Genomic DNA, 17517 nt, shown 5'->3' with positions numbered 1-17517 from the left:
TCCAAACAGAAAAATGGCTATTTGATTCCTAAATATGCAATAAGCAGGCTGTCTTAGTAAAAGACAGGCTGACAAAACAAAGTACAGATTTCATTCAACTTGATATTCTGGTGGCTACTTTGCTGACCTAGAGAATTACTTCTGATGGTACTGCAACAGGATAGCAATTCTGCAATGAATTCACTGGAGAATGGTAAATATCACCAGGAAAAGTCTCAGATCTCATTCCACTCATTCTGCCACTCTACAGAAATCTGGATCCATGGGAACCTCAATCCCTATCAGGAAATGTGCATTTGATACCAAAAAGGGTAAGATTGTTTTCTGGAATAGAGAAGGGGGGGGGCAAGAAATAATGCTTCTGGGAATTAAAATTATAATTTTAATGCTATAGAATATATTATTCAATTTCTTTGTGGGGGTAGCCTACAGAGATGAGAGATGGGAGAGGGATATTTTTGGTGCATGGACAAAGAGGAAAGGACATTAACTGGGCATAATTGGGATGAGCAGCCCTGACTGCATCAATCTGGGAGAGAACTGTCAGCAGTTAATAGGAGGATCCTTAGCCCAGAGATGGGTGATGAAAAGACCACCTTGAAAGTGAAGGGATAGAAAGCCACTGAAAATATTTTCAGGTGTCAGACATTAGTTTTATCCGCCACTCATTATTGAATGTAAGGAGCACTAATTATTGGGTCTGAGGCTCAAATTGGGCATTTATCTCCATGTTCATAATTTTATCTTGTTGTAGTATGACTTGAAAACTGACCTCCTTTGAAGGTGGTAAGTGTGCCAAATGCCAGACTGAAAAAGTGAGCCTTTCTGCGTAACTATGGAGTCCTTAATCCTTACACAGAAGGCATTTGATGGGGGACATATGTTATATGGATATTGATAAATTAAGAGATTTGCAAAGGCCAGAGGGCATAATTAAGAATATTACATTTTCTAATATTCATTATTTTCACTTATGTCCTAAGACAAACAGAAAGGGGATCATTAAATTACCTTAGAAATTTAGGGTTTGAATTCTTTTCCTGACTCATTCATTGAGTTGTACCCAGAAACTCCATCAGGAACAAATATTTTAATCCAATGATTTCCACTTGTGATAAAGAAAAGGGAAATATTCCTATTTCTCATTCTTCTTGTTTGATAAAAACCTTCCAGTTTTTCTAAATAAAACAATCTTTACTGGATTATGATTTCATGGATATTTTTTTAAGTTATCATTCTGATTCCAGTCTGTTGTTTGACTGTGATGCTGGTGACTAAGAGTGGAACTATTCTTGTAGGTGGTATAAACCTTCTCCTCCCTCTCAAGGATTTTTTTTCTTACATAAATTGATTTAACTAAAAAAAAAAAAAAGCGACTCTTGATTAGCAGGTGAAAGCAAATGTATCATCAGAAGAAGCACCAAACGCTGTGATGTGGTTTTAAAAGGTGCATGGATGGGCCACCAAACTGTCACTCTCATTTAGAAATTTCTGCCATTCCCCCACAGAAGAAGGACTTAAATGTATATATAGTACCTTCATATTTCCTGATAAGGTGCATTTAACTATGCTTTATAGCACAGACATTTGTTAATATATTTGCTGCTAGTTTTTCTCATGTATAAGCCCTTATTAGTGGGTCTGAATCAAACTAAGTCTCAAAATGCTGCCCACTGTGGGAATTCACTCAGGTGGACAGATATCATTCTCAGCTCTATGCATCTTGTTTTTATTGCATCTCTGATTACTACATGGACTTTACTCCTGGGACATTCTCCAAGTTGTATTTTTTTTTAAGATTTTTAAATTTATTTATTTGACAGAGAGACGCACAGCGAGAGAGGGAACACAAGCAGAGGGAGTGGGAGAGGGAGAAGCAGGCTTCCCGAGGAGCAAGGAGCCCGATGCAGGGCTCGATCCCAGGACCCTGGGATCATGACCTGAACAGAAGGCAGATGCTTAACGACTGAGCCACCCAGGCGCCGTCTCCAAGTTGTATTTTTAATTAAGTTTTGTTTACTTACAGTTATTTGCTTTGAGCTACACTAGAAATCTACCTACTTTGAAGAAGAGGCCTTGTTCATAGCTCATTTTGTGTAAAGGGTCATTTTTTTAAGATAAAGAGGTTATTTGGTAATTGTATAATTTCAAGGTATTTCTGTTCTTTTGGCATCAGTCCTGCATTCTAAACTCCAACCTGTGGAAAGCTAACATAGGATCAAACAGACATTAGTTTTGCTAAATGACACTTAACGATTCTTGAGCTTGTGGCTTTAGGAACTAAGAAATACAGCTAGTAGTTTAGTGATATTTTTAAAATCTATTTTCTCAACTAAATTATAAATTCACACTTCTATCTGAGCAAAGTATGGTCATAGATGTCACTCTGGTAATATACTCTTGGAAGAAAATGATAGTAGCTTCTCAACAAAAGGAACTCCTTTTTTTTTGCTTATTACCTAGGTAGTTCTGGAAAATAGAAATATCTGGATTCCCTAATTCCTTTCTGCACTGTTTTCTCTTTTGGGGAGTGGACTTTGTCCTGAATAATTATTGTGGGCCAGAGCTGAGTGCAAGGCAGGGAGGACCTATGGCTTTCACCCCCTAGGAAGTTGATATGCTGAGCAAAGGCAACTCAGCATTTTGGAAGAATAAAATAATTCATTACAATAAAAAGTTAGCACTTTCCACATAATTGATAATGATCTATTAAATAAATCCTTTCCCCATACCATTTTGCTCAAAGTACCATACATATCATACTCTCAACTTTATGCATTCTTATGTTTCACACATTCTTTTACCCAAACTGGTCCTCCTTGTATCAACTGATGTTGCATGTCTGAATTTTACTTATCAGACTAAGATGACATAGTTGTTGAGACAACTCATTTATGGCAATGTTGTATGAAGTGAAGTTACAATTATAGTAAAATTTTGATAAAGTAGACTAGGGAATTCATGTTTGTAATCTTGTGAATGGGAACTCTATGTCTGAGAAAAAATGAAACTTAACTCCTCCAAAAAGGGAGGGGTGGGGCAGGGAGAGAGAGATCAGGAGAGAGCAGGGGAGGGGCAATGCACCAGACCCTAACACTATTATAAAATCCTTCATGAACTTAACTAAGGATGAGTGCGGTGACTGGAGTTATAAAATGACCTCAGTGATTTTTATTTTAAATAATATTATTAAAAACACTCCAGGTTCATTGCCATTAACTCTACTTCCTAGTTCAATAATACATTTCATGCAGTTATATTTTATGCAACACCAAAAGGTTTTTCAAACTGGCCTCTTCTTTTTAATTACAATTGCAAGCTAATACAAATGGATTTTTAGAGTCACGCAGAACTCCTTCTACTTCTGTCATAATAACTCACTCAGGAATATAGTTATGTGTTCCATTTCCCCAATGGGTCATCACTTTTCCTCCATATATGTACTCTGATGGATCCCTTTAAACCTAACCCTCAATGTGCAGAACTGCTGAATACTATGGAAACTTAAAAGGTACATCTGTGGCATCAAAACTCACTGTAATCTTTATAATGTTAAAAAAAATGCTTCATTAATAATCAAGGCTGAACTTGACTGTTGAGCTTGGTTAGCTTCTGATGTTAGCCTAATCAATTGACAATAGATACAGATATCGAGATAGTGAAAAAAAATTCAATCTCTAGATATCCAGAGAATCACACATGTCTGTCAGGTTAGGTCAGGTAAAGAAAATATAGAGATTAATGGGAAAATATGAAGTCTTTTGCTTTCATTGAAAATGAAGTCAAGAGCTCATGTCAATGTTTTAGTTCAAAATGATGAGGTGAGTGTACTTAAGCTTTTACAGATGAACAGGACTCACCTGAGTCTCCAATGTTCATTTGGTAATGAATGTAAGATATTGTCTGTGATAGGAAATGCTGGGTGACATCTAAAAGGTTCATTCATTCAACAAGCCTGTATTGCATACTTATTAGGTGCTGGCCAGACAAAAATGGCAATGACATGATCCCAAATACATATTGCCTCCAATGTTTTACATTATTTGTGCGTTAAATTCTAAAAGTTAGTGAACTTACAGAATTAATTAAGTGTAAAATTAAAGCACTGTGTTTCACCAGGACTTTGTAATATAAGCACTAGAGTAGAATAGTGGGTTCAGTAGACATGCCTTCCTCTAAATTCACTCATGACTTGCACTGGGTGGATTTTTTTCTTTGCTGAGCCTCGTCTGACAGCTGCACAAGTTTCCTCTGGCTTCTCTCTTTTAATCAAGGGCTTTTTTGCAGGAGCCTTCATTCTCCACATCACAACTGGGTGCCGGGGCCCAGCAGGACTCTGAATTCGGATGATCTTGGTTGAGGCAATGTAAGACATTTTCACTGTTTGCACCACAGCATTCATTAAATTTTTGGCTGCTTGGATCAGGGAGGTGACGCTGTCCAACTGTAGGAGGAAAAAACAAGCTATTATTCAAGAATGAAATCAGAAATTTAAAGAGATTTAATGTTACAGAAACTGAAATGTTCCACTTTGTTTTCACCCCAGAAATGAGTTAATCCCCATCTTATGTATCTATGTAAGTTATCTACTTTAATCCATCCACCTAAATTTATCATTTATCTATTTATCTGATGCATGAATATATTCATATTCTATCTTCTGAGATGATATTTTAAAAAGATTAATTTCCATCTCTTGGTTTTCAGTGAAATGGATTCTATAACTTCTATATAATATTGTAAGGTCCAGGTCCAGATGGTCGCTGCTTTCTTTGTGATGAATCTCCCCCATTTCCAGGGATAATTCTTAGCATTTCCTATAAAAGATGACTGTCCACAATAAAACCAATTGTATATATAAGTTACTTTATAAGAACAGCAACTGAAAATTCTTCCTTTTAGGGAATTTATAGTTTCAGATAAATATTATACACACATACAGCACATACAGGTGTACATATGCATGTATACCATTCACTTTCATGAACATTTCCCAAATAAGTCCACCTAAAAGTGTCTCTTTTTTTAAACACAGAACTTTTAAACCTATCATGCAGTGTATTAAAGTAGATAAAACCAAGTCTTTTCAGTCAAATAAAGTTGGGTTTAAATTCCAGGTCTGCCTTAGAACTTGGGCAAATCCCTTAATCATTTTCATCCTAGTTTCCTAAAATATTTAATAGAAAAAAATACTTATTAAAGTTAAATAATATGTGTCAAGGACCTAGTATAGGGATTGCCAAATAGTTGATTGCTATTAAATACATTTCCTTTGTGTCTTATGAAGACTGACAAAATTGTCTAATTATAAAGATGCACTAATGAAAGTACTAAAACAAACGTTTTCCCACATGATTTTGTTTTTAATTGTTGTCTTCTGGATTGTTCACAAAAATAATCTCAGGGAGAAATAGAGTGATATTCCTCGAGTTTTGCAAAACACCTTAGAGCTAAACTGAGTTGGTTCATTTTTATACAACTAATGCTTCTTCCATTATTTTAGTTTGGCAGATTGTCATCCCCAGCCAACTCACACAGGGAGATGTGCCTCCACTGTCACTTCTCTGTGATGTGCGCTGTCAGGGCTGAGACTCAAACACTGGCTCTGTGGTTGCTAAAATCCATCAGCAGCTGCATGGCCTGAGTACTCTACCTTTGCAGCTCAAGGAGTCTCATCTCACATACAGAATAAATGAATGAAGGAAAGTAGTATGCTGAGATTATGTGCCTGGGGCAGTGGTCTAGCTGGCTGCTTCCTAGGAAGAAAATTTAATTAGCTCCATTATATGCCAAGCCTGAAATCCTTGAAAAGGTAACACCAAAAAATATGTAAATTGAAAGGCAGTAGTATGTGGCAACTACACATCTTTAAGTCATTTTACTTATTGAAGCCAGAAATGTAAAATCTGTACATGTGGCAGGAATGACAAATGCTCTGCAAACATTAAACAGGATTTCATGAAGCACTGCCATGTATTTCAGAGGACACTTAGAGCTTCTCAAACTGTACACAACTTTAAAGAAAAAACATTAGACTTTGAATAGAATAATGCACTTCATTATTAATGTTCCTCTATGGACAGATTAGAGGCTGAAATCTGTCCTTTAGCAATTTTTATTCAAAACTTCTGGGAGCTGGTTAGATTCTGAAAGTAGTTCCCAATCTCACCACAGGGAGAAGAAAATTTTTCTAAATGATGAGTTAACATGAATAGTATTGAGGATCCTTGGTAGTTTTCTCTCTCAAACATGAAAATATCTGCTTTACTCCAAGGGCCCTGTGCTACCATAAAGTCTTTCATGGAAGAACATTCTAGAGACCCGCTATCATTCAGGATTTCACCAGTGGCTTTGGCTTTTCTACCCTCTTGTTCTTTAGCATCCATGTCTCCTCCTTTTGACTTTGTAATCTTATCATGTATAGACTGCATTTTATTTCATTTCCTTTTGATTTTTCCATACAAGTGGTATATAGAAATCAGTAGCCTAGAGAGGATGTTTAAGTTCAATCCATGCCTTAAAATGTGGATACTGGCTTGTCTTCTTTCTTCATTGAATCAGCAAAGCCCTGTCTGTGCCATTGTGATCTCTTATGCTGGCCTCTGACAAAGCCTTTTATTTTAAAATTCTAAATGGCTATAGTAAAACTTCTCCTCTGGGTGACTCAGGAAAACCATAGGACAAATTATCCCCCTAGGAGAACGTGAACACTAGTTTTGCAGACAGATTAGAACAATTGGTAAAAGAATTCTGTCATTTCATGACAAAAGCTTGTCAGGCATTCTATAAGGATCTTTGAAATCTAAAGCTATGTGCACCAAGACGCATCACTCTGCTATTAGCCAAATCACTGGTCACACAAGCAAGGTGCACAGACAAGCCTAACAGATGGTAGGAAATTTTGTTTGAGGTCCAAGCAGTGACTCAAGCCTACTCATAGAAAGTAACTGCACAATTTCCTGTGTGCAAAAAAATTTCATAATCTTATCGAGGTCCATGTTGATGAAAAATCCTTCAAGGGAAGTATTCAATAGAACATTCTTTGTGGAAACAAAGGTAAATTTGAGCTGGACAATGCATCACTTTGGGATCTCTGTGTTCAACTTGTTGAACAAAGTTTTCTGAATTTTACAAATGCACCTGTGCAAGACAAGAATGTTAATATACTCTAAAGGCTCAGTACAGTAAACCAATCAGACTTATAAAACTCAGGTCCAAAAATTCTCGTACCATGATGAATCACTTTCATTAACAGAACATTCTTCTAGGCAAATGCAACTTGAAATGTTTACCATAGAAGGAGCTACTTTCCCTAACACCTGGTAACATTCCTCTATGATCTAGATGAAGTGTTCTTGATCAAAGTATCAACCGAGAACAAAAATAGTTTCTAAGACCTCAAACCTCCTAAGGTCATATGTAAATATGTGCATTCAAGCTTTCTAACCCCCCCTTTCCATAATGTGGGACAAGGTTTTACATAACTCTTAAAGAGCATTTTGACCTAAATGAAAGGGCTCTGATTAATTGGAAGTCTGTTCTCTTACCACAGTAAATAGGAAGACAGCCACCCTTCCTATGCTGGTGATTTGTCCTTATTCTTACAACTCTGGTGTGGCTTTAAAATAACTGTGCTTGCAAGATGTCCATTGACAGATGAATGGATAAAGAAGATGTGGTATATATATACAATGGAATATTATGCAGCCATCAAAAGGAATGAGATCTTGCCATTTGCAACGACGTGGATGGAACTGGAGGGTGTTATGCTGAGTGAAATAAGTCAATCGGAGAAAGACATATATCATATGACTTCACTGATAAGAGGAATTCTTAATCTCAGGAAACAAACTGAGGGTTGCTGGAGTGGGGGTGGGGTGGGAGGGATGGGGTAGCTGGGTGATAGACATTGGGGAGGGTATGTGCTACGGTGAGTGCTGTGAATTGTGCAAGACTGTGGAATCACAGATCTGTACCTCTGAAACAAATAATGCAATATATGTTAAGAAAAAAAAAAGAGGAAGGTAGCAGGAGGGGAAGAATGAAGGGGGAGAAATCGGAGGGGGAGACGAACCATGAGAGATGATGGACTCTGAAAAAACAAACTGAGGGTTCTAGAGGGGAGGGGGGTGAGGGGATGGGTTAGCCTGGTGATGGGTATTAAAGAGGGCATGTTCTGCGTGGAGCACTGGGTATTATGCACAAACAATGAATCATGGAACACTACATCAAAAATTAATGATGTAATGTATGGTGATTAACATAACAATAAAAAAGTTTAAAGGAAAAAAATAACTGTGCTTGTTAGTCGACTAATGTTACAGTAAGTTTCTCAATATTGTCTATGTCCAAACATAAATTAGTAAGTTCTGCCTCATTTTTTTAAGATCTAAATAAATATAAAGAGATTATGTTTAGTAAATTAGCTCTTAGCCTAAATGTAAGATGTATTTTGCAAACAATCCAAATTATGACCATCTAAATAGAGTCCTACTCGATATTATCATTTTATATGAATCTTAGTTTATTTTATTTTAGTGTCTCTGCTGTGCTTTGTGGTATGTATTCTGTGATTGCAAGCTACAGTACAAATTTGTCCAGTTCTAAAAATGTTTTCAGATAAAAGGTTTGGTCCTACTTAGAGATATGTCTATAATGCTTTGCTATGGAAAAGGAGTAGTTCAACAGCAATAAAGATATCTTCTTCTTCCTCATAAAATGTCAACTTTTTGTCCATGTGACTACTATACACAGAACGTCTAGATCTTTTTACAAAAACCAATGTTAAGTACCTGTGATGTAAATCCTCCACAACTACAACAAGGTGGAACCCCTGCTGGTAAACCCTTGTTAAAATCCTATTGTGATATTGATAGCCAAGAGTAATAAAAAGACAAGGTAGATATTCCTTCTTCTAATTTTCTAAGTTTCTCATCTACATTATGTCAGGACACTAGAATGTCTTCACTAGAATGTCTTATACTAGACTATTCTAACTCCCCATATTCGGGATACAAGACCTTTATTAGATATGCATTTTATATGAGGAGCTCAGAAAGTGAACCTCACTCCCATTGATGTGGATCTCATCCCCTTGCACCTGGGCCGTCACTTGGGGAAAGCATAGCTTCCCAACCCCTAGGAGAACGGCCACGCAAGCTATTGCTACTGGGATTCCTGTGTAGAGAAAAGCCTGATGTTGCCTGAAAAGATGTATTTCCTTTCCTAAAACCTTCTGGGTAAACTGGTACCAAGTGCAGACTATGAAATTCTTGTGAGTCTCAATATTTACCTAGGTTTAAAGACCTCTGGTGGATGTTGCACCTGCACAACACAATACTTGAAAGGCAAATATGTGGAGTTTGGCTCCAATTATAATAACAGCTTATAACAATTGTTAATATCTATTGTGTGCTTCCTGTATGTTGGCCCTGTTCTAAGTTGTTGACATATATTCACTCACAGCAACCCTATGCGGTAAGTACTTCTATTATCTCCATTTTATAGATGAGGAAACAAAGGAACTGGAAGATTTGGTCACTTGCTCAAGGTAATACAGCTGCTAAATGGTAAAGCTGGAATCTGAGCCAAGGCAGTCTTGTTCAAATACCTGGTGCTCTGACCCATCATACACCCTGCCTTTCAGTAATATGTCACTTCCGATGTGTGCTTATTTTCAGGTATGAATAGTTGGAGAATTTGCACTAACATTAATATAATGTCTAAAATTTAAAAACTGACTATCTAATAACTGATTTGGGGAAAGTTATAGAACTTTTGCAATGTCTACTGGTACTAAGAAAAATGAAGCTATCTTACTAGCCAAGGCATTCTATTAGGATAGTGATTTGATAATGTTTACATTCCATCATTTTCTAGGAAGAGCTTTGTTTTTTGAAATAGCAAATAGAAATACTCAGTCATCCTTATAAGCTCCAAACAACTAAAAAATGTTTAGATTAATACTATTTTATAACAAAACATTTTTAAATTTTAAAATGTGCATCTCAATAAGATAACGAAAAAACATAAGCAAACCATATTATAGATTCTAGGACATAGAACTTCATAACATCATTTCATCTTTAAAATGTGCCAGAGTGTAAATACCAACCAAATTTTCTCTGATTCACAATTAAAATTAATTTATTTGCCTTGGCTTGCAATAGAAACTAGGATTGGAAAAGAACTGATACAGCTCGAAACCCAAAAAACAAATAATCTAATTAAAAAATGGCCAGAAGACATGAACAGACATTTCTCCAAAGAATACATCCAGATGGCCAACAAACACATGAAAAGATGCACATCACTCATCAACGGGGCAATCAAAATTACATTGAGATATCACCTCACACCTGTCAGAATGGCTAAAATCAGCAACATAAGAAACAACAAGTATTGGTGAGGATGTGGAGAAAAAGGAACACTTTTACATTGTTGGTGGGAAGGCCAACTTGTGCAGCCACTGTGGAAAACAGGATGGAGTTTCCTTAAAAAATTAAAAACAAAACTACCCTACAATCTAGGAATTGCACTACTGGGTAATTACCCCCAAAATACAAAAATACTAATTCAAAGGGATACATGCACCCCCATGTTTATTGTAGCCTTATTTACACTATACATATTCATATGGCAGCAGCCCAAATGTCCATCGAGAGATGAATGGATGATGAAGATGTGGTGTGTGTGTACATATGTACATATATACACACATATATACACACATACATATACATATATAAATATATATACGCACATGCATATGCATATATAAATACATATATATAGTGGAATATTATTCAGCCATAAAAAGGAATGAAATCTTGCCATTTGCGACAACATGGATGGAGCTAGAGAGTATAATGCTGGGTGAAATAAGTCAGTGTGAAAAGAAATATACCATATGATTTCACTCATGTGTGGAATTTAAGAAACAAAACAAATAAGGAAAGGAAAAATGAGAGAGAGAAAGACCGACTAAGAAACAGACTCTTAACTATAGAGAACAAGCTGATGGTTACCAGAGGAGAGGCAGGTGGGGGATGTGGGAAATAGAGAGGGAGGATTAAAGAGTACACTTATCATGATTTTTTTAAAAAATGATAAAAAAGAAGAAGAAAGAAAGAAATCAGGATTTGGTCCCCAAGCCTGCAGGTGCGATTTAACCCTTACTTAGTTTAAAGTTCTCAGTTAAATTATTTAGAAATAAATTAACATAGGTAATGTGAAAGGGCATTATGTCTGTGTGTTGGTAGACAACAACAGCATAATATTTCTTAAAAAATTGACAAATTTTTACAGTCTTTCTAATTTATAGGCGTCATTTTCATCTCTAGATTGACCTAACAGTGGTAGCTGTACACCATTGGAAATGCTTAAATATATATTTGTAAGCAAAAAATCCATCATCTAATTCAATATGTTTTTATTATCCATCCTGAATCTCTCTTGAGGAGCTAATTTTATCCCAATACTTGCTTAACATACTCTTTTGTTTCTGAACAGATTTTTAGAAGAATGGCCTGTATTGAAACCATTTTTCTCTTTTCAGATGCATTCAAAAATGTTAAATAGCAGGCTGGCTTAATGGGAAAATCAAATTAGGGACTTTGTTAAGGCTAGTCAAAATGGAGTTACATATCCAAATTGAAATTGTCAAGCTTATAATTAAATTGAGAAGGTGGCTCCACTTTAAATATGAAGAGTTATTTCAAAGGGCCACTGATAAGATTCACATAGTAAATTCATCCTTTGCCAACTCTCCATTAGAACATGACAACAGAAAAGGACAATTTTAAGTTGAAAGGAGGAAAATCAATGCATGGAATAACTAAGAAATTTAACACCACCGAGACAGCCAGACATGAAGTGAAATATGACATTTATTCGTTTGTAACACTGTCCTGTCAAAAAGCATTTTCAAAGCTAATTTTTTTCTGAAGCACATACTCTAGGCTGAAAACATTTTGCATCATCTTAAAAGGAAATAATCACAAACATAACACCAGTTCAGGTGGCTAATCAGAATGCCTTTTAATTCTATTTGAAATGACCTCTTATAAAAACGGTTGGTTATATCAATGAGCTCTCCTTAACTATCCTTTAACCATGTTGACTTAAGGACAAACTCTTAACTGAAGAACTAATTTTCTATAACCTTTACAGCCCGGGCACTAGTTACACAAACTTAGAAAAATTAGTATATTCTTTCCTAAGTAGAGCTTGCAGGCAGGGGCAGGGTTTGGCATGCCTGTCTCAACATCCATGTTCCGACCTGTGCTTTCTCTTCTCTCCAACATCAGACAGAGCACTGAGGTCTGCCCTCTCCACAGGCATCTACCGTCCATATTCAACCTGACATTTTGATGATGGCTATGTGACCTCTGGACTGAGAGAAAAGAAGCACCAGTATTGGCCCTAGATCCCACCCTCATCTCTTGCATGACCAAAGGCAAGGGAAAAGTAGGTTGTGTGAAGCTAAAAATCCAAATGGCATCAGTTTCCCAATCCATGCAGGGACTTCCAGTCCACAGATCTTTTCACATTCCTACTGTTTTTCAAATCTCTCTTGATCATCTTCCTACCATTTTAACCCCTCTATTAGCAACAGCTAACATTTCTTAGTTCATTTGCCTCTGCTACAAACATCTAGTAGAAGAGAACTATCTATGTCCCTAGCACTGATCCATTGGTGACTCTCTCCGACTTGTAGAAAATCCCTCCATTGGGCAAATGGGTTTCCAGTTAAATGGATGGACACCAGCCTGAACCTGACACACAGTGCTGTGCAGTGTCTTCAGCCAGTATTGCACTCATTCCACCCAAACACTCTTTCAAACGTCTACTCTCATCAAAGCTCTAGCACTCTGTATTCTCACTTGTTCTGCAGAATATTTCACCTAAAATAAATATAAAACAAATAAGCAAGGAAACAAATAGCAACAATAAATTAGAAACAAAAATAGAAGCAGCAAAATGAACCTGCCCGAATCCAATCTATATTCTTAGCCATTTCCATTAAAATGAAAGCGTTCTCTCTTTTTCCATCTATAACCAGTGCTGCTAATGAGCTCTAGATTTTATTTCTCCCTGCCTTCTTGGGGACTGTGCATGATTAGTAATTCTTTTATACTACTGCATCTTTCTGGTATTCTTTTTTATTGACATTTTCATGTAGTATTTAAATGTTCATAAAATTCTACCTTAAAACACAGCCTGGGAGGATGAGAGCAAGATGGTGGAGGAGTAGGAGACCTAGGTTTCGTCTGGTCTCAGGAATTCAGCTGAATAGGGATCAAACCATTCTGAACACCTACGAACTCAACAGGAGATGGAAGAGAAGAATAGCAACAACTCTCTGAACAGAAAAGCGACCACTTACTGGAAGGTAGGACGTGCGGAGAAGTGAATCCGAGGTGATATTCGGGAGGATAGACAGCGGGGGAGGGGGACTCCGTCGGCCGCTTCTGGCAAGTGCTAGAGCCCGGAGCACAAAATCAGAACTTTTAGAAGTCAGCTCCACTGAGGAACATCGCTCCAGTGGCTAAGCAGGGGGTGGAACCCTCGCGGGACAGTGTGGTCTCAGGACCCTCAGGGTCACAGAAAGACCAGGGGTGCCTGAGTGCGGCAGAGCTCCCAGGTATCGGAGCGGCGAAGCCGGCTGCAGAGATGGAGCTGAGGCGCGGGCTCTCAGCTTGGGGTTGCCATAAACTGTGATCCGCGGCCCAGTCGGGCCACTGCTCCTCCAGCAGGGACACAACAAGCGGCAGAGCCGGGGAGACTCTTCTTCCACCGTGGGGAGGAGCAGCGCAGGGGCGCACTGCAGGGATCTGCTGGGTTTGGAGACTCCACACTGAGTCGGTGCCAGAGATAGAAATGCTCGGTCACAGGCCGGGTGAGCACGGAGTGCGGCCGGAGACCAGGGAGACGGGAGTGACTGCTTTTCTCTGGGGCTCACTGAGGAGCAGGGCCCGAGTTCTCGGCTCCTCCGGGGCAGAGATTGGGAGGCCACCATTTTCACTGTCGTCCTCCAAAGCTGTATGGAAAACTTACAGGAAACAGAAGCTCCCCAGAGCAAACCCAAGCAGATTACTTAGCCCAGACCGAAAAGGGCGGGGCAATTCCGCTTCCAGCAAAGACATTTGGGAACCACGGCAATAGGCCCCTCCCCCAGAAGATCAGCACCAACAGAAAGCAAGCCAAGACCAAGTTTACCCATCAAGGAGAACGGGAGAACTCCAGCGCTAGGGGAATACTGCACATAGAATTCATGGCTTTTTTACCAAGATTCATTAGTTTTTCAAAGTTAATTTTTTAACTGTTTTTTTCTTTTTTTGAATTTTTCTTTTTCCCTTTTTCAACCAATATCTTATCAATCCCTTTTTTAAAAAAAAATTATTTTTCATTTTTGGAGTCATATTTTATCCCTTCATAGTAGTTACCCTTATTTTTGGCATGATATGTAAGTTGTTTTCTCTTTAAAATTTTGAGATACACTTTCTTCTAACAGATCAAAATATACCCTAAATCTCTAAGTGTTTGGCATTGTTCTAGTCTCCTGCCTAATCACATTCTCTCCCTTTTTTTTCTTTTCTTCTTTTATTTTAATCTTCTTCTTTCTTTTTTCAAACAACTTCTTATCAATTCATTTTATAAAATCTTTTATACTTTTCATCTTGACAGTCATCTTCCATCCCTTCATTGTATCAACCCTTATTTTGTACATATATAAGTCTTTCTTCCATTAAAATTTTAGGAGGCACTTGCTTCTAACAGACCAAAATACACCCAAAATCTAGTGTGTGGCACTGATCTATAAACTAGTCTGCTCATATTTGATCATATTTTCGTTTTTTTTTGTTTTGTTCTGTTTTTTTTTGTTTTTATCTTTTTCTTTTTCTTCTTTTTTTTCTCTTTCTTTTTTCTGTCTTTCCCTTTATTTTCCCCTGGTTTCAGGTCTTTTCTGATTTGTATAGAGTATATTTGCTGGAGACGTTGTTAACCTGTTAGCATTTTGTTCTCTCATTCATCTATTCTCATCTGGACAAAATGACAAAATGAAAATATCACCTCAGCAAAAAGAACAAGAGGTAGTACCGTCTGCCAGGGACCTACTCAATACGGACATTAGTACGATGTCAGACCTGGATTTCAGAATCATGACTTTAATGATACTGCTGGGCTTGAAAAAAGCATGGAAGTTATTAGAGACACACTTTCTGGAGAAATAAAAGAACTAAAATCTAACCAAGTTGAAATCAAAAAGGCTGTTAATGAGGTGCAATCAAAAATGGGGGCACTAACTGCTAGGATAAATGAGGCAGAAGAGAGAATCAGTGATACAGGAGACCAAATGATGGAAAATAAAGAGGCTGAGAAAAAGAGAGATAAACAACGACAGGATCACGAGGGCAGAATTCGAGAGATAAGCGATACGATAAGACAAAACAATATTAGAATAATTAAGATGCCAGAAGAAGAAGAAAGAGAGAGAGGGGCAGAAGGTATATTGGAGCAAATAATAGCAGAGAACTTCCCTAATGTGGGGAGGGAAACAAGCATCAAAATCCAGGAGGCACAGAGAACCCCTCTCAAAATCAATAAAAACAGGTCAACACCCCGACATCTAATAGTAAAACTTACGAGTCTCAGAGACAAAGAGAAAATCCTGAAAGCAGCTCAGGGTAAGAGAACTGTAACCTACAATGGTAGAAACATTAGATTGGCAACAGAACTATCCAGAGAGACCTGACAGGCCAGAAAGGACTGGCATGATATCTTCAGAACACTAAACAAGAAAAATCTGCAGCCAAGAATACTATATCCAGCTAGGCTGTCATTGAAAATTGAAGGAGAGATCAAAAGCTTCCAGGACAAACAAAAACTAAAGGAATTTGCAAACACGAAACCAGCCCTCCAAGAAATATTGAAAGGGGTCCTCTAAGCAAAAAGAGAGCCTAAAAGCAGCATAGATCAGAAAGGAACACAGACAATACACAGGAACAGTCACCTTACAGGCTATACAATGGCACTAAATTCCTATCTTTCAATAGTTACCCTGAATGTAAATGGGCTAAATGCCCCAATCAAAAGACACAGGCTATCAGATTGGATTAAAAAACAAGACCCATCCATATGCTGTCTGCAAGAGACTCATTTTAGACCCAAAGACACCCCCAGATTGAAAGTGAGGGGGTGGAAAACCATTTACCATGCTAATGGACACCAAAAGAAAGCTGGGGTGGCAATCCTTATATCAGACAAATTAGATTTTAAACCAAAGACTGTATAATAAGAGATGAGGAAGGACATCATATCCTACTTAAAGGGTTTATCCAACAAGAAGATCTAACAATTGTAAATATATATGCCCCTAACATGGGAGGAGCCAATTATATAAGGCAATTAATAACAAAAGCGAAGAAACACATTGACAACAATACAATAATAGTGGGGGACATTAACACCCCCAACTAAAATGGATCATCTAAGCAAAAGATCAACAAGGAAATAAAGACTTTAAATGAAACACTGGACCAAATGGACTTCACAGACATATTCAGAACATTCCATCCCAGAGCAATGGAATACACATTCTTCTCTAGTGCCCATGGAACATTCTCCAGAATTGATCACATCCTAGGTCACAAATCAGGTCTCAACCGGTACCAAAAGACTGGGATCATTCCCTGCCTATTTTCAGACCACAATGCTTTGAAACTAGAACTCAATCACAAGAGGAAAGTCGGAAAGAACTCAAATACATGGAGGCTAAAGAGCATCCTACTAAAGAATGAATGGGTCAACCAGGAAATTAAAGAAGAATTAAAAAAATTCATGGAAACCAATGAAAATGAAAACACAACTGTTCAAAATTTTGGGATACAGAAAAGGCAGTTCTGAGAGGAAAGTATATAGCAATACAAGCCTTTCTCAAGAAACAAGAAAGGTCTCAAATATACAACTTAACCCTACACCTAAAGGAGCTAGAGAAAAAACAGCAAATAAAGCCTAAACCCAAAAGGAGAAGAGAAATAATAAAGGTCAGAGCAGAAATCAATGAACTAGAAACCAAAAGAACAGTAGAACAGATCAATGAAACTAGGAGCTGGTTCTTTGAAAGAATTAACAAGATTGATAAATCCCTGGCCAGACTTATCAAAAAGAAAAGAGAAATGACACAAATCCACAAAATCATGAATGAAAGAGGAGAGATCACAACCAACACCAAAGAAATACAAACAATTATAAGAACATATTATGAGCAACTCTATGCCAGCAATTTTGATAACCTGGAAGAAATGGATGCATTCCTAGAGATGTATCAACTACCAAAATGGAACCAGGAAGAAATAGAAAACCTGAACAGACCTATAACCACTAAGGAAATTGAAGCAGTCATCAAAAATCTCCCAACAAACAAAAGCCCAGGGCCAGATGGCTTCCCAGGGGAATTCTACCAAACATTTAAAGAAGAATTAATACCTATTCTTCTGAAACTGTTCCAAAAAA

The 17517-nt window shown here is 37.5% G+C and overlaps 1 protein-coding gene across 3 annotated transcripts in view; it reads right to left on the bottom strand.

Moving 5' to 3' along the window:
* Positions 1-4106: 4106 nt before the first annotated feature.
* The window catches only part of CTNNA3 (catenin alpha 3), a 2007818-nt gene continuing 1994407 nt past the window's right edge, over positions 4107-17517 (bottom strand). For all 3 annotated transcript variants that reach the window (XM_073878933.1, XM_073878931.1, XM_073878932.1), the window contains one exon: positions 4107-4444. In XM_073878933.1, the coding sequence (XP_073735034.1) occupies positions 4157-4444 (288 nt within the window). In that variant the 3' untranslated portion in view covers positions 4107-4156. The remainder of the gene's footprint in view (positions 4445-17517) is intronic.

The sequence above is a fragment of the Callorhinus ursinus genome, unplaced genomic scaffold, assembly GCF_003265705.2.
Source record: "Callorhinus ursinus isolate GAN/ISIS: 27379988/994484 unplaced genomic scaffold, GSC_fseal_2.0 scaffold31, whole genome shotgun sequence".
NCBI lineage: Eukaryota > Metazoa > Chordata > Mammalia > Carnivora > Otariidae > Callorhinus > Callorhinus ursinus.
The sequence above is the reverse complement of the archived record's forward strand: the minus strand, read 5'-3'. Positions and strand labels throughout refer to the sequence as shown.